Genomic DNA, 23,741 nt, shown 5'->3' with positions numbered 1-23,741 from the left:
TAACTGAACACATCTATACAACTATGCATATTTCCTAGAATACTGGGAAAAATAATTTAAAAATTAAGGCTTTTAATTTATATCGCCAAATTTTGTGGAGGGGAAAGGTTAAGCCAGTGTACCCTACACAGTAGGGGTACTTATTTTTTCCCAGCCTATTTAATACTATATTTATAAAAGTATGTCTTTATTAGGTGAAAATGGCTCTCATTATTGTCTTAATCTACATCTTCTTTAATATATATTCAGTAGTCATCTGTACATCTACCTTTGCATAAGTTTTTATGTTGCTCTTTGCTTTTGAATTTCATTTACGGTGTTTTGGGGCATGCAGAAAGACTGAGCTTTTTTATAATAAAATCATCAACTCATTGTTTTTCCTTCATTGTTTCTTCATTTGTTATTTTGGCTTAAGATATATACTTGTCATTCATATTATTAAATAAATTCATCTATATTTTATTTTAGTAATTCTATAACTTTTTTCTACATTGAAATCTATAACCCATTTGAATTTTATTTTTTAGCATACGTTATGAGATGGACATCTAATAATTTTCATAATTTTTCTCCTATTCATGTATTTTCCAATTTGAAAATAAATTTTTCTGTATATTCTGATAATTTTCTTAGGAGGTATTATTAGAAGTTAAATTTCTTGGTAGAGATCAGAAGCTCAGCTTTGAATATGTTAGGTGTGAGATGTCCACTGGACATTCAAGTAAGGAAGTTGAGGAGGCAGATGGATATAATGTGTCTTTTAACTATTTTATTAGCTATTCTTAGTCACTTATCCTTCCAGGTAAACTTTACATACATTTTTTTAGTTTGCCACAAAAAATGCTCCGAAATTCTGACTGCAATCACTTTCAACTTTAAAAGTTAAATGGCCCAAATAAGTGTTTATTAAATAAGTTAAGTTATGTATAATTATCTGTTTGCTGTGTATACTTGACTAGAGTGTTAGGAAGTAATTGTTAATCATGCACATGCATTATTTCTAATATACATATACACACATATATGTACATGTACATACATATACATAAATATATGACATTTTGGTCTTTTTCTCATGTCATTCATACACACACACACACAAATGGAAGGTTGATGGAAATATCCCTTAAGAACCATTAGTTCTTTTTGTATTAGAGGTATGGTCACTATATAAATTTTTGCTGTGTTTAATCTTCTGAGTCTTAGTGAACTTAACTTTAGGTAGGAAATTACCTGCCAGAAATTATGCCCTGTGAATGCAAATGTGTGTGTATGTAAATACGTATATGCACACGTGTATACACACACACTCATATGGCATTTGTGTTTACAGTTTCATGTTATTGTAGTTTTGGATATCATGTGCTAATTCCTGAAGCTGATTAATCAGAATTATCTAATACAAATGTTGGTACAAACAAAGCTATGGACAAATTTGGGGCTTATGTTGACCAGCTGGTATGTCAAATGAAACCAGTAGGCTCCTTTCTCTGACATATTTTTGGTTATAACACACAATTGCCTATGTATGTGATTTAATTGTGCATAATGTCATATTTATAATTAGCTACTTGAGTTCATTCCACTCATGTCCCCTCTGAGTTATATTCCTATTGCCCAAGTGTCTAAGCTTACAATGAAAGCAGGTATTCCCACCAAAAACAACTGCAGCTATGCCTACTTTTGGTGGACATGTTTTTCTGTGTCATTTTAACCAAATTCTAATAAGACAATATTACACAACAACTGCCTGGTATAATAGTTTAATAAGTATTGTAAATAATATATATCAGAAAATGAGCCAGTGGGTATTTGTAACAGTTGCTTTTTTAGTTGATTTTTCAGGAATTTGTATTGATACTTGGAAACAAGTATGCGGTCAAGGCACATAATTTTGTTATCTTTCACAAGAGAAAGAAACAAGTAGCAAAGGAAGCCCAGGGAAAGCTTAAACAGCAGTTGAGATAAGAATGTGTGTGCTGGGGGGAAGTGATTTTTGTTGCAGGGCAGAAACTAGAACTGTGCTGGGAGAAGAATCATGAGTACTTCAAGCTCCCTTATATTCATGTCAGGGCTCATTTTCAGCAGCAATAACTTCCAAGTCACCTATAAGAGAGCATTTGATCGACATTTAGTAAAGTCAAAGTTCAGGATAAAGTAAGGGATAATTTTGGCCCTGCCCCGGTAGAGAGACTCAGGATAAAGGCTGTATCGCTAATCGTGAGTGATGGGGCCATTATGGCTCCTCTTTAGTCTTTACAGAAAGTCAGTCTCTATGTAAATCCCCTTCCTGTCCTCTTTCTTTAGAAAGGAGTACAAACCTAAACAACAAAAGGAGAAAAATCTTTGGTTAGATGCGCGTATTAGACCAATTCCCGTCAGTTAAAGCTGTCTATTTTGTACATTTCTCATTAAGTTTAAATGAGGTTGTCATCCTATGTACTGTGAGGTTCCTTACCCTACCTGCCTGACTTGGGCACTGACCTCAGGAGACAGCAGCAGCTGGGAGGATGCTTCACCACTGGCACCCTGGGCCCCTCTTTAAGGTTCTCTGTCTGCAAAATGCTGGGAGGTTGCGTATTTCGTTAAAAAGGGGGAGGCCAGTTCTGTTGCTAGCTGCTGGTTGACCTTTTACTCCTTCCCCCTTCAGCCTGAAGGGGTTTGTCAAAGGACAAATCAAAGAGAAGCCACAGGCCCCAATGCTGAGACAGCGATAGCGCGGGGCGGCAAGAACGCAGCAGCTGGCGCTTCGGGGGTGTCCTCACGGCTACCTGGCACCTAGGCTGCAAAAGCCCCCCCCGTCCATGGCTGTTCGCGAGCCGGCCGGAGGCAACCCTGGCAGTGGGTCTTCCCCTAACGGCACCCTTCCTCCCCAAGCTTGTCCCGGGATCCTTGACCCTGCGGGTTCTAGGACTTGCACTATAACTCAGGCGGCAGCAGCGAGCTCTCAGACCTGGGCTCTTCGGCCTGTAGGCGCATGCGCGGCCAGCGCGCTCCCAGCAGTCCCCTCCCCTCCCCTCCCCTCCCCCAGGAGACATTTTGGGCACGTCCCGGCAGCAGGTACCCGAAGAGCCAGTGTACGAGCGGCCAGAGCCTAGTCAGGCTCCTTCGGATGGCAAGCATGGCCCGGCTTCGAGCGCTGCGAAGGGCAGCGGCCGGTATTCTTCCTTAAATTCCTTCTGTGGCTTCTCTACTGGTAGGGAGCAGCTCCTGCGCAAGGGCGGATGCAGGCTCGGGGCGGCTCAGCTCCTCCTACTGCGGCGGGGCGGGGGGGAGGGGGGAGAGGGGGCGGACAGCCCAGTCAGCGAGGCGCCCGCCACCAGCCCATGCCATGCGCGTTCGGTGTCAGCCCTGACCCTCCGGTGCACTTTTGTTCCCTCAAGAGATCTTACCCCCAGTGTCAGCTGTGACATTAGTTAATTTCACCTCATCTCCATGCACACCTGCGTACACTTCGTAAAAGTTCGTGTGTAGAATGCGAGTTTGTGTGACCATTGGGAAGGCAGTATGGATGCGTGCCTGTCATGCTTTGCGTTTAACTCGTGGACGTGTTTGCCGGGGTTAATTTTTACTCGGGTGATTTACATGTAGCTAAAGACCAGTGAGCCTTCACTCTTCTTTATTAAGTGCATTCTCTCTCCCTGTCGCCACCTTCAGCATGGTCTTGTTAGAGTATTTCTTAGTTGCTCAGAGGAATGGGGGCACTGAACTAGATAATGGAAATTCAAATTTAAACAAATCAGCAGACTTCTGATCTTGGCTTCTTATTCTTGATATAGATCCCAGAGTAACCGCTTTCAACATTTTCAGCTGTTTCTTCTAATGCTTGTTTCCCTTTTTCTGAATTATATACACTTTCTGGTGCTTCTTGATATTTTCAGTTACAGATAGTATCTATTGCTCGGAAATTGAGGATATAGGTCTGTTAACATACCATTCACCCAAAATACACTTCCTTTCCCTTATCTGATAAATCACATTAAAATAGTTAAAATTTACACTATATTGAGCTTTATGCCTTTATCACTAATTACGTTACCTTCTTACACACATAACTACACACACAACACATAACTAAACCCAATTACACAGTAGTTACATTCATGCACACACTGAAGTGATATTGCTTATACTATTAAGGCTAGGGAATTATTAGAGGGCTCTCATCTGTGGTTGTATTGGTTGTGCCTTTGCAAAGACTTTTGAATCATCTGTTCAGAGGAAGGGAGGCTTTTTAAAGTTAGTAATTCCAGAGGTAGTGAGTCAGTTTTTCTAGTGGATGGGCGTCCATATCTAACCAAGCAAGACAAAAAACATCATCTGTGCCTGGACTGGATCTTTATGTTTAAGTTTATTTTCTTAGACTTTTTCTCCCTAGAATTCACAATTCATACCCTCATTCAACCCGTATTAATTAAACTCCTTTATGCTTCAGGCACTTTTACAAAAACTGGGGTGCAGAGGTGAACAAAAGACAAAGTATGTGTCCTCTTGGAACTTCCAGGTTAGGGGAAACAGGTAAACAAATGAAGGAAAAATATGTTAGGGATTAATAAATATAATGAGGAAAAACAAGTAGGATATGGAGAATAGAAAGTGCTGGAGGGAGGTAGCAGAGACTGCTAGCTATTTCCCAATAGCCATTCTTCTCCCACCCCACCTTTTTTGAAAATTAGCAGTAGAACCCTTGCAGCTTAGTGCAGCCATGTGACTAAGTCCTGGCCAGTGGGATGTGTTAATGCATTTATGACCTACTCTAAGAGGTCTTAAAGCAGTTTAGGTTGTTGCCCTCTTTGTTTCTTTCTTATTTCTGCCTGCTGGAATGTGGATGTAATGGCTTGAGTTCTTGGACTATGAGGTAGAAACCACATGCTGAAGATGGCAGAGCAAGAGAGAAGCAGCCAGGGTTCTGACACCATGGAGCACCATACTAGGAGGCCTGTATGAACTCCTTTTTTACTTGAGAAATCATTTTCTAGTGGCTTAAACCTATGATCTTAATGAAAAGGAGAATAACTATTTTGTTTCTCTTTTTCATTTGTTTCTATTATTTTCATTATACCTATCACTTATTCATCACCAAATTCTTTGCCAAAAGAATAAATTTCCTCTCAGTATGATTAAACCCATTAATCAGCTTGTCAGTTTCATCTTCTGGCATTGTCTTTTGGGTGTCTTTTGTTTTCTTGCTCCAGTGTGGACTAATTGTTCTCTAAGATAGCATGGTAGTAATTCTGCGATCTCCTCTCACTGATATCCTGGGGGTCTCATTTACCTTGTGTTGGACCTCCTGTTGCCAGGATTTTATAGCTTTTTGTTTTTTTTTTTTTTTTAAATCCTACATTTTGGAGAGGGTGCATGGGAGTTAAACTTTTGAGACTTGCATCTCTAAAAATGTTTTATTTTGTCAACCCTCTTGATTCATATGTTGGTTGGGTATATAACCCAGATTCTACATTGGAAATAATTTTTCCTTATATTTTCAAAGGCAATTCTCCAGTGTATTATAGCTTCTAGTAAGAAATTCACAGCGTTCTGATTCCTGATTCTTTGTATGTGACTTGTTTTTCTTTCTCTTTTTGGAATCTTTTATGTTTTTTTCGTTTTCCCTGGGGCTCTGAAATTTCACAATTACATGCTTTGGAGTAGGCATTTTTTTCATCCATTGTTCCTCACTCAGTGACCCCTCTTAATCTGGACACTCTTCAATCCTGAAAAATGTTTGTGTTTCTTGGAGTTTTTTCCTTCTCTTGTCAATCTCTGGAACATCTGTTCAAACATTGTGCCTCCACTTGATCTTCTCACCTTCTTTTTCTACTATTTTACATCTCTACTTTTTTGGTATAGGTTTTTTGGGGGTTAAGTGCCACAGTTTTATCTTCTAACTTATCTACTGAATTTTAAACTCCTACTTTCACAGTATTTATTTACAAGAGCTCTTTTTTTATCCCTTCCCCAGAATATTTTTATTTTTAAAAATAATATTCTCTTCTTTTTCATGGGTTAAGTATTTGTATATCTGTGGACATTAATTACAGGTATTTATTTTAGTCATTGCTTTAGGTCTTTTCCTGCATTATTTCTTTTTCTTTAAAGTTTTATTATATTTTCTCTCGTTTGATTCCTTTTCTCTCTTGTTACTAGGGTTTTTCCTATAATATTTTTATGTTTGTGATCCTTGACTATCAGTTCATATTTTGGAGAGAGACAAAAAAAAAAATTGAGAGCTCTTTGAGTACCTGGAGGGGCGGCTGTCAAACAGTGGGCTTCACTGTAGGGTTTTCTGACTGGGCTGTTTCATCACTGGGGAAATTGCCCCATTTGCTACCATGTGTAAGTCATTTCTCCTAGTTACCCCTCTGAGGAAGCTTCCAGGATTCCCTCTGTGAGTTATAAGCCTTACTGCCAGTTTCCTATGACTGAGGAGGGTAGAATACTGAATATCTCAGTGTTTGGTTGGTAGTCATTCACATAATTTGTTTAAGACTAGTTTTGACACTTTCCTCTGTATCTGGTATTCCTGAATGTGGTTCAGCCTTTCAAGAATGTATTAAATAGGAAAGGCTAAAGTGCTGTAACAAATCGACACCAAAATGTATGTCTCAAACACAGTAGGATTTTATTTCTTGTTCTTTAAGATCTAAAATGGGTTTTCCTAATTGGCAAGCAGCTCTTCTGTATGTGGTGAATTAAGGACCCAGGCTTCTCGACCCTGTGGCTCTGCCATCCTTAAAGCCCCATCATCAACTGCATCTAGTCAGCAGAAAGGGAGAGAGAATTTACAAGGGGAAAGGTACTTACCAGATAGTGAAGAGTAAAATGCATGACTGTAACTTAGAGAGGGAAGACGTTGCTAAGTGCTGAGACAGTTTCCTACTCACTTTCTCACAGGTTTTAATTATCCGCCAAACGCTGTGAGTTAAGCTTTATCTCCAAGTGAGAAAGGTGAACTTCTGAGAGAGAAGTAATTTTCTCAGGTTCACTGCTGCTCAGTGGCACATCCAGGGTTTAAAGCCAGATTTTAAAACCAGTTCAGTTTACCATTTATTTTAAATCAGTTGAGAAATCAATTCACTTTTTAATCTCTTTTAGCTTTACTTGACCATCATGGATTGCTTTTACAGCGTCTTTATAATTTTTTATGCTTTATTTATTCTCAACATTGTATTGAGGGCCAGAGCGTTAATGCAAGGGGCTGATAGGCTGTGTCCAAACCCATGGGGCCTGCTGTCTCTTTTGCCCCTTGTTAGGTCCTTCAGGATATTGCCTAGGATTTTCCCATACACACTTTATGATTGAACCTCACATGTCCCTCTATCTCTTATGAAGGTTGACAGACACATGGTTTATAGCAAATCAACACTACACAGATTAAAATTCCTTCAGAAAATCATTCTGTGTTGTCTTTGCAAGATAGCTTAACGACATTAGTTGAAGTAGTCTTCATATTCAAGATGATTTTCTTCTTATATAGACACTGGATATTAAAAAATACAGTTCCCAATTTTCCCACTCTCTTGGAGTCATTGGAAGTTCGCACTCAGCACAAAATAAACATTGAAAATAGTTAGAGAAAAGTCGTAATTTTACAGGCTGCCTTAGTATAAATTCTGTTTCAAAGTATATTTCATTGAATAAGAGTCCTGAGCCTGTGAGTGTTCTGGAATGAGACCTCTTGGTAGATTCATGTGACTAGAGTCTCGTTTGTGATTACCTCTTCAATGAGAGCTAGGCCCTCATTTGGTTGGTTAATTCTTTCCTCTTTCCTGTCTTGCTGACCTTCTCCTTCTTAAGAGGTTCTAATAAACATTGATTATTCTCAAATCATATATCCTATTCCTGTCTCTTTCAGAGAACATCAGTGATACCTATTTTGCAGACAAGAGAGTATCAGATTCTAATATGCCTGATATCATGTAGGAGCTGTCATGTATATTAATGTCTTTTACTTAATATTTTCTTTCTTATTCTCCTTCATTTCACTTTGTGAGGTTCATATTTCCATTTTACAGATTAAAACAAAAACAGCAACCTAGAAGCTCGGAGAGACTAAGAGACAAAGGTAACAAAGTAAGTTGTTCAGATATGTTTCATTCATTTTAATACTCCCCAATAATCCAGTGTTTGAGTATACTGTTGGCCTGTATCTGCGGGTTCTGCTTTAGCGGGTTCTGCACCTGCGGATCAAAAACATTAAAAAAAAAAATGCCAGACAGTTCAAAGAGGAGAAAACTTGTATTTGCTGCCCACAGGCTACTATTTACATGGCACTTACATTCTATGTACAGCTACTTCCATAGCATTTGCATTGTAGTAGGTATTATAAGTATTCTAGAGATGATGAAATATAAGGAGGATGTGCATAGACTGTATGCAAATACTACACTGTTCTCTATAAGGGACTTGATCATGGCAGATTTTGGTATCTGCTGGGGTCTTGGAACCAATCCCCTGAAATACCAAGGGACATTTGTACTATAACTTTGTTATTTCTTCCCTATTGATTTTTAAGTGTTTCCATATGTTTATTTTATAAATAATGTTTCAGTGAGTAACTGGTACATGGGAGTAGCTGGCAGGTAAACATGGTCACCTAACAGTTTATTGTTTAAGACTTTTAAATACAAAGCCATCACTGGCACTTAGTGATCTTACATTAGGCAAGACCGAGCTCCAGTTAATACTTGAAAATGTAGATCCTATATGTGGAGCATGGCAATTATTGTTTCTGCTTATCTCCTACAGCGTATCAGTATAGGTCACTAGGAATTCTATATGGGTATAATGGGTGTATAAGACCGTTCTTAAAACAAGAATCTGTTAGAATTTTTGTTTCTGTTAGATTAATATGCTATACATTGTTGTTTTCCAGTTTACTTACGGCCAGAAGAATTTAACGTATTTGAGTAATTTCACACTAATATTTCTGCATTTATTAAGTTTTCAAACCAAAGCAGTCCTTTGTGTGTGTGAGAATTTACAAGCTGCTGCTCTTATAATGTCAAAAACTGAACCAAAGTGAACCCTGTTAGGCTACTCTCAGACCTTTTTTAAATTAAATTAAATTGAATTAAATTAAATTAAATTCCATTTATTTATTTATTTCTGGGCCGGGCCTTCCCCGACCAGGGTTTGAACCGAGGCCCCCTGCAGCAGAAGTGCAGAGTCCTAACCACTGGACTGCCAGGAGATTCCTTCTCAGATCTCTTTCAATAGTTTCATTTTGGTACCAGACTTTTTCATGAACTCAGAGAAATCAGTTTTTCATTTGCATTGTCATTTTTTTACCTCAATGATGTTTTAACTCTGAATAAAATAATTTTATTTTATCTATTGAACAGGTATTTTCCCCTGGGCAATTCTTCAGATATTGCGTGTGTGCATGTGTGTGTCCGCCTTGATTGAGTCCTCAGTTGCATCACTGAACTCTCAGATTCTCACTGACTTTCTCTTTGCAAGAAGAACACGTTAGTGGATGTGATCATGTCCATCTGTGTCATCTCTGCGATGTCCTCTGTCCCGTCCAGCTTTGTCATGTTCCTGATCCAGGGGTGTGTCAGCAAATAGAAGCACCTGCAGTTCATCAGTGGAGTGAAGCCTATCATTCTACTGGCTCTCCAATTCTGTCTAGGACATGGTAAGAATGCTGGTCTGCCGCTGCTATATAAACCTCCAATAGGGCTCTGGATTGGACGGATGAAAGGGCCCCTGGCCATCACCAGGAAATGTTCTAGCTAGTCCAAAGATGAATGAAAGAGGAAAAGGCAGACCCAGTTGTACACTTTGATGTGACCAAACATGGCCTTAAGCACACGGCTGATCTCACGCCAGAGGAAATCCGTCCACACACACTGCAATTCATACCACCACCACCTCATTCCCTAAGTGACAACTTTTCAAAAAACTGAGGTGGAAGACTCTTAGTCAAAACTTAAAGCCAATGCTTCTAACATGTCTGATAGATTTTAGCCTTCAGAGTCAGGGTGTTCTTTGCCTTACTAGGAACTCATCTGTCCTTCAGATTCCTGAGGACCAGGTAAGTGAGAGGTGACCGTGCTTCCTGTTTTTCAGTTTTCCCATAGATAGCTAATTTGTAATTTATTGTTTTTGCAGTATGTTAGAAACATAAAATAACATAGCTGTAAGTACAAGCTACTAGGAGAGCTTAGAAGTGCGAAATCTAGTTTAAGAAGGCTGAGGCACTCAACTAAAATAAAAACTAAAGTTGTTAGTAAGAAAATCCTAGTATGTCTGGGATGGTACTGAAGAAATCCTTGTAAGGTTACTAGCAGGCTATTTACTTGAGGTGACAGTATTTACAGTAAAGACAGTACATTATTACTGCCTCATTACCTTATGGCAACACAACAATAGCTCCAGAGATGAGGATAAAAATATAAAACACAGTAGAAAGAATCAGATTGTATATATAGGCTTTTATTAGGGCAGACATTTCCATAATTATAAACCTCATTAAAACAAATAGATGACCTAACACAACACTGAAAATCAACTATACTTCAATTTAAAAAAAACCAATTAGATGACCAAGTATCTTTATTAAACAGTGATCCAAAATGAAGTAAAAATTAGTAAAATTAACTGTAAATGAAGACACTGCAATCACATAAACCAAGGAGTTATCAATGTGCTTTAATACCAGGACCTAATGACATTATTTTCCAAGTAATTGATTAATTATTATTGTAAAAACCATTATTAACATAAATGACACAGATGATACTGTACTTTTCTGTAGTAAAGAAACGTTTAATGGATTTTTTTATGGATCCCAATTGGTATTATATAGAAAACCTTACTGAACAAAAACTTTTATAATCTCAGAAAAAGACATGATGAAAAGGTTGATAGTTTATGCATATAATTTAACTATACTATCACAGGTATGGAAATGTAACAATCATTTCTATGTCAGAAAATGGTATAAAAGCAGAGGGTTGTCAAAATAGAGAACGAGATATTCTGAAACAAATGAAAAATCAAGATACTGTAGTAATGGCAACTTTTTTAATGTGTGACAGATACTGAAATACCAAGGGGAAAATGAACAGACTGTTTCCTGAAGTGGTGGTGACAGTGGATACAGAGTAGCTTTTAAAAAATGCAAGGGATATAGCAAATTAGCTTACCACCTCCTTCAAATCAAAGTGAGAATCTCTTGGAAGAATTTAAGCACCATTAACAGACACATCTTATGGCAGTTCATGCAATGCTTTGTATTTCCGTGGAAAACTATTTCAATGGTGAATATGACGTAGGAATCAGAAGCATATTTTGCTGAGACACTAGGTAATTGACACTTTCCCGAACTGAAAAAAAAAATTCATAAGAAGGTATATAAAGTTGTTGACTAAATGAAATTTGTTCTAAGAATAACTCGTACCTAGTGAAATAGCTTACCAGCTGCCACAACTCTGGGATCCTCGTGAGACTGGTGTCTCCCAGCTGCTCGGCTATCCGCACTCTCGTTCCACCAAAGAACATGAACTGCAGAAATAAATAAACCAGAAATAGATTGTAAAGACTGTGGCACTGCTCAAATAAGAAGGATAGAAACATTAATCAGAAACTAAAAGTCCTATTCTTTAAATCAAAATAGTGATTATCAAAAAGGTAGCACTAAGTATGTTAGTGATAAGATTTCAGAGGAGTCAAAGATTTGGGAGAGAAATTTATAAATTAATTAGCCAAACTGGTTTTATAGAAGGAGAAACAGAAGGATTTTACTTTATTTTGAAAAAGCAAGATTATAAAAAAGTTACGCTCACTACTGAATATTAGGCTGATGCAAAGAAGAACATTGAAAGTAGCTGAAACTTAACCACCCAGAGAAAACCTTTATTAATATTTATTGTATTTCTTTTAAAAGATGAGAAATATAAAATTAGGGTCTTACTGTATATTATACTTTGTAAATGATTTAAAAAAGTCAACAATGAGAAGTTTCTGTGACAATGCTGTTAATCTTTAACATGTGAATTCTGCCCCATAGATGTAACAACTTTTTATACCAGCCCCTTATTGTTGATTATTTATATCATTCAAAATAGTGTGGTATTCTACAAAATACTGAAATAAATGTTCTTTTACTTAAATTATTTAAAAATTTAAAAATAATGACAATGTAATACATGTTGGCTGTATAGATTTTGGAAAATGCAAATAAATAAAAAGAGAAAGCAGGAATAGTTTCTAATCCTACCACCCAGAATTCACCACTTTGCTATTTTGGTTTATCTTTTCCATATTTATGTATATATGTATGTATTTTTACATTTTTATGTATTTAAAGACACACAGCATATATGTTTATGCTTATATGAGACGCATGATGTATATGATGTATATGTGTGTCTGTTTGTGTATTACAAATACATACATAGTGTCATACTACATTGTTTCTAAAGTTTCCCTATTGTAAACAATGCTGACAAAAACTTCCTTAGAGCAGCACCTATCATGTATATTTATAAAAATAACAATGTCAGAGTCAAATCACTACTTACATTTATTGGGTGCGTCCTATGTGCTAGGCCTGGCTCTAAGCGTTTTGCATGTATTAACTCATTTAGTCTTCACAAGAATCCTAGGTGGTAGGTTATGATTATCATTATTTTATCAATGAGCAAAGTAAGGCACAGAAAGGTTAAGTAACTCACTCCAAGTCACAAAGTTAGTAAGCGGTGGAGTTGGGATTCAAACCCAACCAGTCTGGATCTCATTATTTCCTCACTGTAAACTCCTAAAATTAAAATTGAGAGAACCAAAGGGAATATCTTATATAGGTACAGTGTGCATACTATATGTTGTCCAGAAATGATGCACTGATTTATACTTAGCATATTACTCTTCCCTTTTCTCCACTGAGAATGAATTTAAGATTAAAAAGTATGCCTACTCATTTTCAGTTTTTTCTTATAAAAGTTATATTATGTTCATTATAAAAATTAAAATACCACTTAAAAATTATTTTCATCATTCAAGTGACCACTATATATTCTTTCAAATTTCCTTCCTGTGTAACTGAACACACCTATACAGCTATGCATATTTCCTAGAATACTGGCAAAAATAATTTTAAAATTAAGGCTTTTCATTTATATTGCTGAATTTCGTGGTGGGGAATTATTAAGCCAGTATATGCTACACAGTAGGGGTACTTATTTTTTCCCAGCTTCCCTGGTACTATATCTATATAAGTATGTCTTTATTTGGTGAAAATGGCATCTCCTCATAGTCTTAATCTACATCTTCCTAAATCTATATTTAGTAGTCATCTTGAATATATATGTATACACATATATACATTCACCTACATATATATGAATGGCACAGGAATAGAAAGACCAAAATGTTAACAGTATTATCTCTAAGTAGTGGAAAATGGTTTTTTTCCACCTTTGGTCATGGCCATGATATTTAGTCTCTGTAAAAATATGTATTACTTTTTCATTCAGAGACAAACACTCTATCCCAAGTAACGTTATTTTTAAAAATCAATAAAAATATATTTAGAGGAAAAAAAAGATGAAGAACAGATTTTTCTTAGCCTCCTTGCAGTTTTTTAATTTTATCATTTTGATGTATCATGGAAAACAGCAGTGCAACATTTGGAAAAGCCTTCATAAGTGGTTAACATCCTAAATAAATATTATGTAAAACAGGTATTTTCAACCCTTAAAATGACAAAAAACCCTAAATATTTGGCAATAAAAATGAAATACATGGCATAATCAAAAACAGTGACAAAATACTGGAGGAACTTAGTAGGTCACCAGTACACTTTAAATTTCATAGAAGAAATGGACCACTGTACCTCTGTTGAGTGCTCCATATTCTGTATGGAAAACTCCAATTAGTTTTGAGTAGCCTAGCTCGACATGGGCATTAACTGCTCTTTTAAATGCGTCACCCCACAGAGCTGGCCCACCAGGTTTCATCTGAAAAGTTACCAGCTCGTAGACTCCTGGAATAGGGAGAAAATAAATTATAAAAGATATTCAAGAAATTTCTCATCAGGTTAGCATGGTTCCAGTGGAAGGCTAATCTACATATACAGATTTGGAGGGTCAAACATAAAAATGTTTATGTACACATATTTATGATTTCTTTGCATTTCTTGCATTTTTCCTAGCTTTTATATTTAGAAAGTCTCCATGTTTAAGGGTGAGTTATTAAGCTTATCATAGAGAACAAAGAAAAAGGAAGCTATATTAAGCTATTATCAGAATGATTTTTAATCTATAAAATTAGTCATTTAAACAAATACTGAGAATTTATGATAGGATTAGGATTTTTGAGCTGCCTGAGTCTAATTCTAGGTAAGAAATGAATAAGAAAAGTATTTTCTGATCTCATATATTTCCTTCTTTCCAATTCTGAGAGGAAACACTTTTTTGTTTGTATAATTTCCCCCTACAGGTTTCCATTTCTAACAGGAACAGCCGGCAAACAAAGGACCCAAAGTGATATGTGAGATTTTGACGGGAAAAAAGATGAAGAAGGTGGTTTTATTGTTCCTAAATATCCAGGTAAACACTTGAAAATCAGTCTACCTTCTGGTCAGAAGTATGGAGCAGGTAGAAAAAAAGAAACTAGGGAACAAGTAGATTTGAGAAGTAAAAGGAAAAAAAGTACAAAGCAACTAAAGAATTATAAACAACATAGAGGCAGATAACCAAGATGTGACACTGTTCTAGGAGCCACTAAGTTCATGTAGCCAGTGCTGAAGGCTGAGGGGAGGTCCAGGTGGATAGGATCCAAATAAGACGTTTCAAATCTCTTGTCATCTAAGATACACTATGAAGTTGGGATTATGGGGGAAAGAAAACTTAAATTAGCTTATGCTTTTAAAAAGTCTGCCTTTTGTTTAAAATTAGGTTGAGGTAAGTATTTCCCTTAAGTCAGTAAGAAAGTGAAATCAGCAAGAAGATAAATCTTTAATAATTATTTTCAAACTGAGGAATAAGAGGAAAACAAGTGAAACTACAGTAATTCAGCGTAACAGTTTAAATTAATCCATCCCCCCCAGTTTTACAAGCAAAGATACACTTACTGTTTTTAGATTAACTGTAATTTGTGTAAAAAAAAATACTAAGTTATGAGAAAATATCATACATTTCCCTTTACCTACCTATACATGTGTTCTGTGTTCTAGATCCCCAACTTCTCAACCTTTCTTCCCATGTAAACTTTTCATATTCATACCTAAACTTTAAGTTTTTCCAAATTGGAAAAAAATTCATTATTTAATGCTCATTGTTTTAATTGTAAGCAAAGAGCTCAAATTCATTTTTATCTCTATAATCACAATATATTCCGATATAAAAACAAAGGATTACTTTCTCCTACGGAACTTTAGTTTTTATAGCTTAAAATCTTCAGTATGTTCTTCATTAAAATTCAGTGTAATTTAGAGAGACGAACTTACCTTCTTTGGGTGGTTTTTCTAATTTGCACCATGGCACCAGATAAGTAATTTCACTCTCTTGTTTATCAGTAAGACCCATAATTGGAATGAGTAATTGTTCTCGCCATTCCTTATCATTGGCCAAGGCTTTCCGAACTTCAGTTTGATGAGCAAAATTGTCTATGGGAATAACAGGAGTAAGAAAAATAAAACTTTTTGATTTAAAATCACCTGTACACCTTTAACATATATAATATTGTATATCAACTATACATCAATAAAAAAATAAAATCACCTGTACTATTTCTGGGTTTCATTCAATTTAGCAAATGTTTATTGAGGCCACATAAGGACAATATGTTATATCACTAGAGATACCAACATAAGTAGTTAGTTGCTCATGGTCTAAAAGGGGAGTGGCAATGTAAACAACCAATGATGTCATATAGTAATGGGCTGCATAGGTGCTACCATTTAGTAGGTAGTTGTGAGACTTAGGTAAGTTATTGAATCATTCTGTGCCTGTCTCTTATTCTGTGAAATAGGGATAATGATATAGTATCTACCTCCAGGGCTGTTGTGAGGATTGAAAGAATTGGTACATGAAAGGAGCTTAGAACAATGTTTGGCACCAAGTGAGTACTCCATAGATATTATTTATTCATATTACTTGAGGCATTTAAGTTATAGTGTTAGTCTAGAGAAAGACTGTTTCTTCGGTAGTGCTGGTGGTGGGTAGTCAGGTCAAGGTACAACTGAATTAAATTCAACATAAATGAAATTAAGATTTGCTTTTTCAGCCTCTTTGAACAAACAGCTTCCAAAGAAACAGTGCTAATTCTTACTTATTGACACCATTCTTTTTACCCAGTACTGTTTCTCTTCTGTTTGTTACCCAAACAGGTATATACATTTAATAACATATAGGCCTAGTACTATATTTATTATTAGGGCCTAAGGTTAATGGTAAAAGAGTTTTCTATGGTTTATGCTAGAGATAAGGAATAACATCTATCTTAGAGCTTAAGTAAGTTATATCACGATCTTACTAGTAATTTTCTTAATGGGACATAATTCTCCTTGTTGCACATTAAAGCATAAATTGTGTTTTAATGGGGTTTGTCCTATTACAACAGGGAAATCCTCTAAACTATGGCCATGTTAAATATAGAATGAGCACTTTTCACAATAATGTGATGAATATTAACTTTGGACACTATTATGACTCTTAACTTTGATGACCAGACACTAAATGAAATTATTAAAAGTTCTCTGGGGAAAAAAAAAAGTTCTCTGGATATCATCAAGTCCTATGTGGACTTCAGAAAGATTAGACACTGGAGTAACAATCTGGGGATTCCTGTAACCTGTTCTTCATTGTCTACTAAACCAGCAGTAAGTCAACTTCAATATGGGGAGAATTCTAATTCCTTTGCCTTTACTTCCCTAGAGCAGCATAATGATAGTGAATTCCCTGAAACCTTGGGGTATACTAACAAAAGTGGTTCCCTAAATTTAACAAATTATTCAGTCTGAGTTGGGTGAGGCCTGGAAGTTAACTATTATCCCCATGAACCTCAACTAACCTAAATTAGAAATATTGAATTGTTTCTACTAAAATCCTGATATCCAGTTGCAGATTCAATAATAAGAAAAAATAACTCTCCCTTTTATGATCTCTACCCACTTGGGCTCTTGCAGTCAATGCTTAAAATTTTTCATAAATGATCTGTACAGTGGACCATTCTGTGTTCTTTCTGAGCATTAAAGGCTAGTTCACAATTTCATGATTTGAAATATGAGATGTCACACTTTCCCAAAGATGATACATAGGAAATTGGGCAAAAGTTGTTAGAGGCACCAGTGGGAGGAGTAATCACTGAATTCATTTTTTGTTGTTGTATTTGTTGTTCCTCTCTTTAAAAGTTGAATTCAACCTGTGTGTATTTATAGTAACATAGACCCAAGAGGTAAGTGTCATGTAACATTTAAAAGAGTGAAAATCTATACTGAATACTTAAGCTGGAAACATCATACCATACTTCCAAATATGAAACACTTTATTGATCCTGCCTCCAAGTTCTACACTCCAGAATCCAACCAGTTCAGAGTGAGCTGTCTGAAGATGTATGTTTTTCTTAACATTTTCCAGAAACTCATTCATCTTTGAAGGTTTAACGCAATAAGTACGAAACTCATAGAATGTTCCATCGTATTGTCTGGGGCCTGTAGCAAAAGATGAACACACCTGAAGAAACATAAGGCAAATTTAAGTATTTGGGGAACTTAAGGCTTATAATATCATGTTACAACCAAATCTGAATCTGCAAAGAAGGGACACTCATTAGACTCATACTCCATGTTTGTACCTCTGTTGTCATCTCTCCTTAGAATTTGCTGAGAGATGTTAATAAAGATGTTAATAAAGATAAGGCGTCTTAAGTGTGCTGAATATACAGCTACTGCTTCCTAGCAGGGGTGCCTTAGCCACCTTTTCATGAAAAGTTAATCATAAGAAGGCACTAGGGTCTTAATGAGAGTCCTTTATCCAAGAACTACAACTAGGATTCTAATTAATTACAAATGGTTTACCTTATTTATCCAATATTCTATCTTTAGTCAATACTATATGTGTTACAGTTATATATTTAAATGAACTTTATAAAATACACAGGTGTTCTGGCAGTAATGATGGAAATACGTTTACTTGCAGAAAGATCTTCTTTAGGTTTTTTTACAAAATGTTAAGTTTCAGTTCAGGTCAAAGTATTTTCCAAATTCAATGAAGTACATCACTGGTAAGTAATAGAACTGGGATGTAACTAATGTTAAAGGGAATCCATAATCTATTAAATTGCACTATAACATGGTGGTAGACTGTATGAATTCTATAAAGGAAAAATCAACAGGTCAGAACTGAATCATTATTAGGTTTAATTATAGATGCAGTGTGAGAAGGGCATTTAATCCATCCAATTAACTAGGTTGATGGAAATATCCTTTAAGAACCATTAGTTCTTTTTGTATTAGAGGTACGGTCACTATATAAATTTTTGCTATGTTTAATCTTCTGAGTCTTAGTGAACTTAACTTTAGGTAGGAAATTACCTGCCAGAAATTATCCCGTGAATGCAAATGTGTGTGTATGTAAATACGTATATGCACACGTGTATACACACACACTCATATGGCATTTGTGTTTACAATTTCATGTTATTGTAGTTTTGGATATCATGTGCTAATTCCTGAAGCTGATTAATCAGAATTATCTAATACAAATGTTGGTACAAACAAAGCTATGGACAAATTTGGGGCTTATGTTGACCAGCTGGTATGTCAAATGAAACCAGTAGGCTCCTTTCTCTGACATATTTTTGGTTATAACACACAATTGCCTATGTATGTGATTTAATTGTGCATAATGTCATATTTATAATTAGCTACTTGAGTTCATTCCACTCATGTCCCCTCTGAGTTATTCCTATTGCCCAAGTGTCTAAGCTTACAATGAAAGCAGGTATTCCCACCAGAAACAACTGCAGCTACGCCTACTTTTGGTGGACATGTTTTTTTGTGTCATTTTAACCAAATTCTAATAAGACAATATTACACAAATAACTACTTGGTGTAATAGTTTAATAAGTATTATAAATAAAATATATCAGAAAATGAGCCAGTGGGTATTTGTAACAGTTGCTTTTTTAGTTGATTTTTCAGGAATTTGTATTGATACTTGGAAACAAGTATGCGGTCAAGGCACATAATTTTGTTATCTTTCACAAGAGAAAGAAACAAGTAGCAAAGGAAGCCCAGGGAAAGCTTAAACAGCAGTTGAGATAAGAATGTGTGTGCTGGGGGGAAGTGATTTTTGTTGCAGGGCAGAAACTTAGAACTGTGCTGGGAGAAGAATCATGAGTACTTCAAGCTCCCTTATATTCATGTCAGGGCTCATTTTCAGCAGCAATAACTTCCAAGTCACCTATAAGAGAGCATTTGATCGACATTTAGTAAAGTCAAAGTTCAGGATAAAGTTGTAAGGAATAATTTTGGCCCTGCCCCGGTGGAGAGACTCAGGATAAAGGCTGTATCGCTAATCTTGAGTGATGGGGCCATTATGGCTCCTCTTTAGTCTTTACAGAAAGTCAGTCTCTATGTAAATCCCCTTCCTGTCCTATTGCTTGAGAAAGGAGTACAAACCTAAACAACAAAAGACAACAACAAAACATCTCTAGCTTAGATTCACAAAACAGGACAATCCACGACAGTTAAGGCCAAATCACAAAAATCTATTTTGTACCTTTCTCATTTAACTTTTTAAATTTATTTAATTCTTATTACTTTTTATATGTTAATGCCAATCTCCCAATTCATCATTTCTCACTTAACTTTAAAGAGGTTGTCATCATCATATTTTCTAGGAAGTTCCCGACCCTGCGTGACTTGGGCACAGACTGCAGGAGACAGTGGCAGCTGGGCAGATGCTGCACCACCTGTACCCTGGGCCCCTCTCTGAGGTTCTCTGCAAAATGCTCAGAAGTTTTATTTCATGTATAAGTGGGAGGCCCGTTCTCTTGCTAGCGTCAGGTTGACCTTTTTCTCCTTCACCCTTCAGTCTAGAGAGGCTTGTGGCTTGTCAAAAGTCAGTAGAAGAGGCTGGACCAACGCCTGGCACAGGGACCAGCGCGGCGAGCCCAAAGGCGTGGGGCGGCAAGAACGCAGCAGCTGGCGTTTCAGGGGTGGCCTCAGGGCCGCCGGGCACCCAGGCTAGAAAAGCCCCCCATCCATGGTTGTTCCCGAGCCGGCCGTAGGCGACACAAGCAGCCGGTCTTCCCCTAAGGGCACCCTTTCTCCTGCGCGCTCCAGGGTCCTCGCTTCCAGGTGCTGGGACTTGCTCTACAAGTAGGCAGCAGCACAAGGCTCCCAGGTCAGAGAGCGCGAGTCGGGTGGTGCGCCTCCCGGGCCCTCCCCTTCCCTCTCCCAGGGATCATTTTGGGCGCGTCCCCGGGGCGGGTACCTGAGGCGCCAGGGTCCGAGCGGCCAGAACCTTAGTCAGACTCTTTCCGAGGGCAAGCATGGCGCGGCTTCGAACGCCGAGAAGGAACGCGGCCGGGATTCTTCCTTAAACTCCTCCTCCTGTGGCTTCCCGACTAGCAGGGAGCGACACCTGCACAAATGCAGGACGCAGGCTCGGGGCGGGGATCCGCGGGTCAGCTCCGCCTCACGCCCGGGGTTGGGGCGCGGCCCGAGAGCCCAGTGCGTAAGGCGTCCGCCCGGGGCCGGCTCCAAACGCCTTTTGGTGTCACCTTTCGCCCTTCCTGGCTCCTTTGTTTCCCCAAACGTTCTCACCCCCATCGTCAAGAGTGATATTAGAATTAGCTGAATGCTGAGGTCGTTCCTGTACCACCTGTCTGGACACATCGCCTCATCTCCAAGAGCTCTTGCATACAATCAGTAAAAGTTCGTGTGTAGAATGAGAGTGTGTATGATCATTGGGAAGGCAATATGGATGCGTGTGTGCGTCATGCTTTGCATTTTAAATCGCGGACGTGTTTGCAGCGGTCAGTTTTAGTCGGGTGATTCACGTGTAGCTAAAGACTAGTGATTCTTCCCTTTTGTTCATTAAGTGCATTTTCTCTCCCTATTGCCACCCCCAGTATGACCTTGTAAGGCTCCTAATAATGATTGTATTTCTCAGGAGCTCAGAGGAATGGGGGCCCCGAACTACATTCGAAAATTCAAATTTAAATATATATAGTTTGAATCAAATAGTTTTTAAACCTTAAAAGCAAAACAGCAGACCTCTGATCTTGTCCTTCTTAGTCCTGAAATTGGTCCCCAGAGTAGTTAACTTTCAACATTTTCAGCTGTTTCTTGTAGAGCTTGTTTATTATTATGTAAATGTCACTATATGCCTTTTCTGGTGTTTCTTGATATTTTCAGTTATAGATAGTGTCTGTTGCTTGGAAAATGAGGATTTAGGTCTGTTACATACCACTACCCCAAAATACACTTCCTTTCCTGCATCTGATAATGCTTACATTAAGAATAGTTAATTGTAACGTTATTAATTTGATTATATTGATGCTTACATAATTACTAATTACATTACCTTCTAAACATATAAATACACTAACTAAATCCAATTACACAATCATTACATTCATGCACACATTGAAGTAATATTGCTTATACTGTTAAGACTAGGGAATTATTACAAGGCTATTGTCTGTGGTTGTATTGTTTGTGCCTTTGCAAAGACTTTTGAATCATCTGTTGAGAGGAAGGGAGGCTTTTTAAAGTTAGTAATTCCAGAGGGTGATGAGTCAGTTTTTCTAGTGGATGGGCATCCATTTCTAACCAAGCAAGACAAAAAACATCATCTGTGTCTGGACTGGATCCTTATGTTTAAGTTTATTTTCTGAGGCTTTTCCCCCCTAGAATTAACAATTCATTCCCTCATTCAACCCATATTAATTAAACTCCTTTATGCTTCAGGCACTTTTCCAAAAACTGGGGTGCAGAGGTGAACAAAAGTCAAAGTTCGTGTTCTCTTGGAGCTTCTAGGTTAGTGGAAACAAAAACAAATGAAGGAAAAATATGTCAAGGCTTAATAAATATGATGAGTAAAAACAAGTAGGATGTGGAGAATAGAAAGTGCTGGAGGGAGGTAGCGGAGACTGCTAGCTATTTCCCAATAGCCATTCTTCTCCCACCCCACTTTTTTTGAAAATTAGCAATAGAACCCTTGCAGCTTGGTGCAGCCATGTGACTAAGTCCTGGCCAGTGGGATGTGTTAATGCATTTATGACCTACTGTAAGTGGTCTTAAAGCAGTGCAGGAGCGGTTCTCGCCCTCTTTGTTTCTTTCTTATTTCTACTTGCTGGAATTTGGAGTAATGGCTTGAGTTCTTGGACTATGAGGTAGAAACCACATGCTGAAGATGGCAGAACAAGAGAGAAGCAGCCTAGGTTCTGACACCATGGAGCACCATACTAGGAGCCCTGAACTGCCTATCTCTGGACTTCTTTTTTACAAGAGAAAATGTTTCTAGTGTAAGCCACTGCTTTGTGGCTTAAACCTATGATCTTAATAGGAGAGTGACTATTTCTTTTTCATTTGTTTCTGTTATTTTCATTATACCCATCACTTATTAAACACCAAATTCTTTGCCTAAATAAATTTCCTCTCAATATGCTTAAACCCATTAATCAGCTTATTAGTTTCATCTTCTGGCATTATCTTCCGGGGGTCCTTTGTTCTCTTGCTCCAGTGTGGGCTAATTGTTTTTTAAGACAGCATGGTAGTAATTCTGGGATCTCCTCTCACTGATATCCTGGGGGATCTTGTTTGCCTTGTGTTGGACCTCCTGTTGCCAGGATTTGGTAGCTTTTTTATTCGAGACTTGAATTTCTAAAAATGTTTTATTCTACCAAACCTCTTGATTCATATGTTGGTTGGGCATAAAATTCTACATTGGAAATAATGTTTCCTTATAATTTCAAAGGCAATTCTCCATTGTATTATAGCTTTTAGTAAGAAATTCATGGCATGCTGATTCCTGCTTCTTTGTATGTGACTTGTCTCTCTATAAAATCAAGGGAAGGAGTCTGCATAGATTCTTCTCAACAGACTGTGTGAGTGATATAAAGAAGATGAGTTTGGAGCATACACACCTGGATTTGAATTCCGGTTCTGGTACTTATTGGCTGTGTAACCTTGGGTAAGTTACTCAGTTTCTCTGAGCCTCTGTTACTTTGTTTGTTATTGGTGATAATTAAACTACTACCTAGGGTTGTAAGAATAATTAAATGAGAGAATCTCATTATAGTACTCTCCCATAGAATTAATCACTCAGATTAATTTCTGCACTGAACCCCCAGAATATTAGAACCAGGGGCATCATTGGAATCTTTCACTTTTTTAAGGATAAATTTCTCAGAAATAAATGCATTAAATTGTATAATTTTGAAACTGAAAGGGACACTAGAAATACTTTGTTGAAAGAAGTAATTTTACACTTTTATTTTGCTAGTGGTGAAAATAAGCTCCAAGAGGGCAAGTGACTTGTTGATGGTTACACAGTAATTTAGAGCCCAAGTCAGGCATAAAGGCCTTGTCGTTGGTCACCTGGGGTGCTTGCAGACAACCTAGCTCTTCATGTACCAACAACTCTGACCCCTACTCACTGTGCCCCTCCCAATTCTCTACTCGTTTTGAAACATAAAGTGCATCCTGACACTCTCCACCAGGTTTCAGCACGTTGAGCATGAAATGCAGACTCCTCGCAGGCCTGTGTCCTGTGGCTCCCGCC

General features: G+C 37.4%; 2 protein-coding genes across 9 annotated transcripts in view; one reads left to right on the top strand and one right to left on the bottom strand.

The window, feature by feature from the left end:
• Window positions 1-3,023: 3,023 nt before the first annotated feature.
• The window catches only part of LOC307188453 (phospholipid-transporting ATPase ABCA1-like), a 190,388-nt gene continuing 169,670 nt past the window's right edge, over window positions 3,024-23,741 (top strand). For 2 of the 7 annotated variants that reach the window (XM_079925550.1, XM_079925549.1), the window contains exons 1-5: window positions 9,516-9,637; window positions 14,443-14,552; window positions 16,003-16,065; window positions 19,849-19,944; window positions 23,029-23,150. In XM_079925550.1, the coding sequence (XP_079781676.1) occupies window positions 19,909-19,944; window positions 23,029-23,150 (158 nt within the window). In that variant the 5' untranslated portion in view covers window positions 9,516-9,637; window positions 14,443-14,552; window positions 16,003-16,065; window positions 19,849-19,908. Of the gene's footprint in view, window positions 3,197-8,012; window positions 8,071-9,341; window positions 9,638-14,442; window positions 14,553-16,002; window positions 16,066-19,848; window positions 19,945-20,042; window positions 20,437-23,028; window positions 23,151-23,741 lie in introns of those variants that run through there. The other 5 variants (XR_013828943.1, XR_013828944.1, XR_013828942.1 and 2 more) reach the window with 5 other exon arrangements.
• LOC307188451 (protein NipSnap homolog 3A-like) lies at window positions 9,626-23,033 on the bottom strand. 2 transcript variants are annotated; one of them, XM_079925545.1, is made up of 6 exons: window positions 20,445-23,033; window positions 17,468-17,678; window positions 15,452-15,610; window positions 13,838-13,987; window positions 11,422-11,508; window positions 9,626-11,330 (listed from the first exon to the last, which is right to left on the bottom strand). In XM_079925545.1, exons 1-6 carry the CDS (start codon window positions 20,502-20,504, stop codon window positions 11,254-11,256), a joined length of 744 nt encoding a protein of 247 aa, XP_079781671.1. In that variant the 5' UTR covers window positions 20,505-23,033; the 3' UTR covers window positions 9,626-11,253. The 2 variants fall into 2 exon arrangements, with proteins under 2 accessions (XP_079781671.1, XP_079781672.1); XM_079925546.1 differs by having other exon boundaries at window positions 17,468-17,656.

This window comes from Stenella coeruleoalba (assembly GCF_951394435.1).
Source record: "Stenella coeruleoalba genome assembly, chromosome: 7".
Taxonomy (NCBI): domain Eukaryota; kingdom Metazoa; phylum Chordata; class Mammalia; order Artiodactyla; family Delphinidae; genus Stenella; species Stenella coeruleoalba.
This window is presented reverse-complemented; position numbering and strand designations above follow the sequence as displayed.

Bases quoted from the DNA above. Each gene is read 5' to 3' on its own strand.
- LOC307188451 (XM_079925545.1), bottom strand. From the start codon at position 20,504: ATGCTTGCCCTCGGAAAGAGTCTGACTAAGGTTCTGGCCGCTCGGACC. The intron at 17,679-20,444 runs GTACCCGCCCCG...ATGTTTCTTCAG, and splicing joins CTCGGACCCTGGCGCCTCAG to GTGTGTTCATCTTTTGCTAC. The intron at 11,331-11,421 runs GTAAGCTATTTC...TTTTTTTTTCAG, and splicing joins TCCCAGAGTTGTGGCAGCTG to TTCGGGAAAGTGTCAATTAC.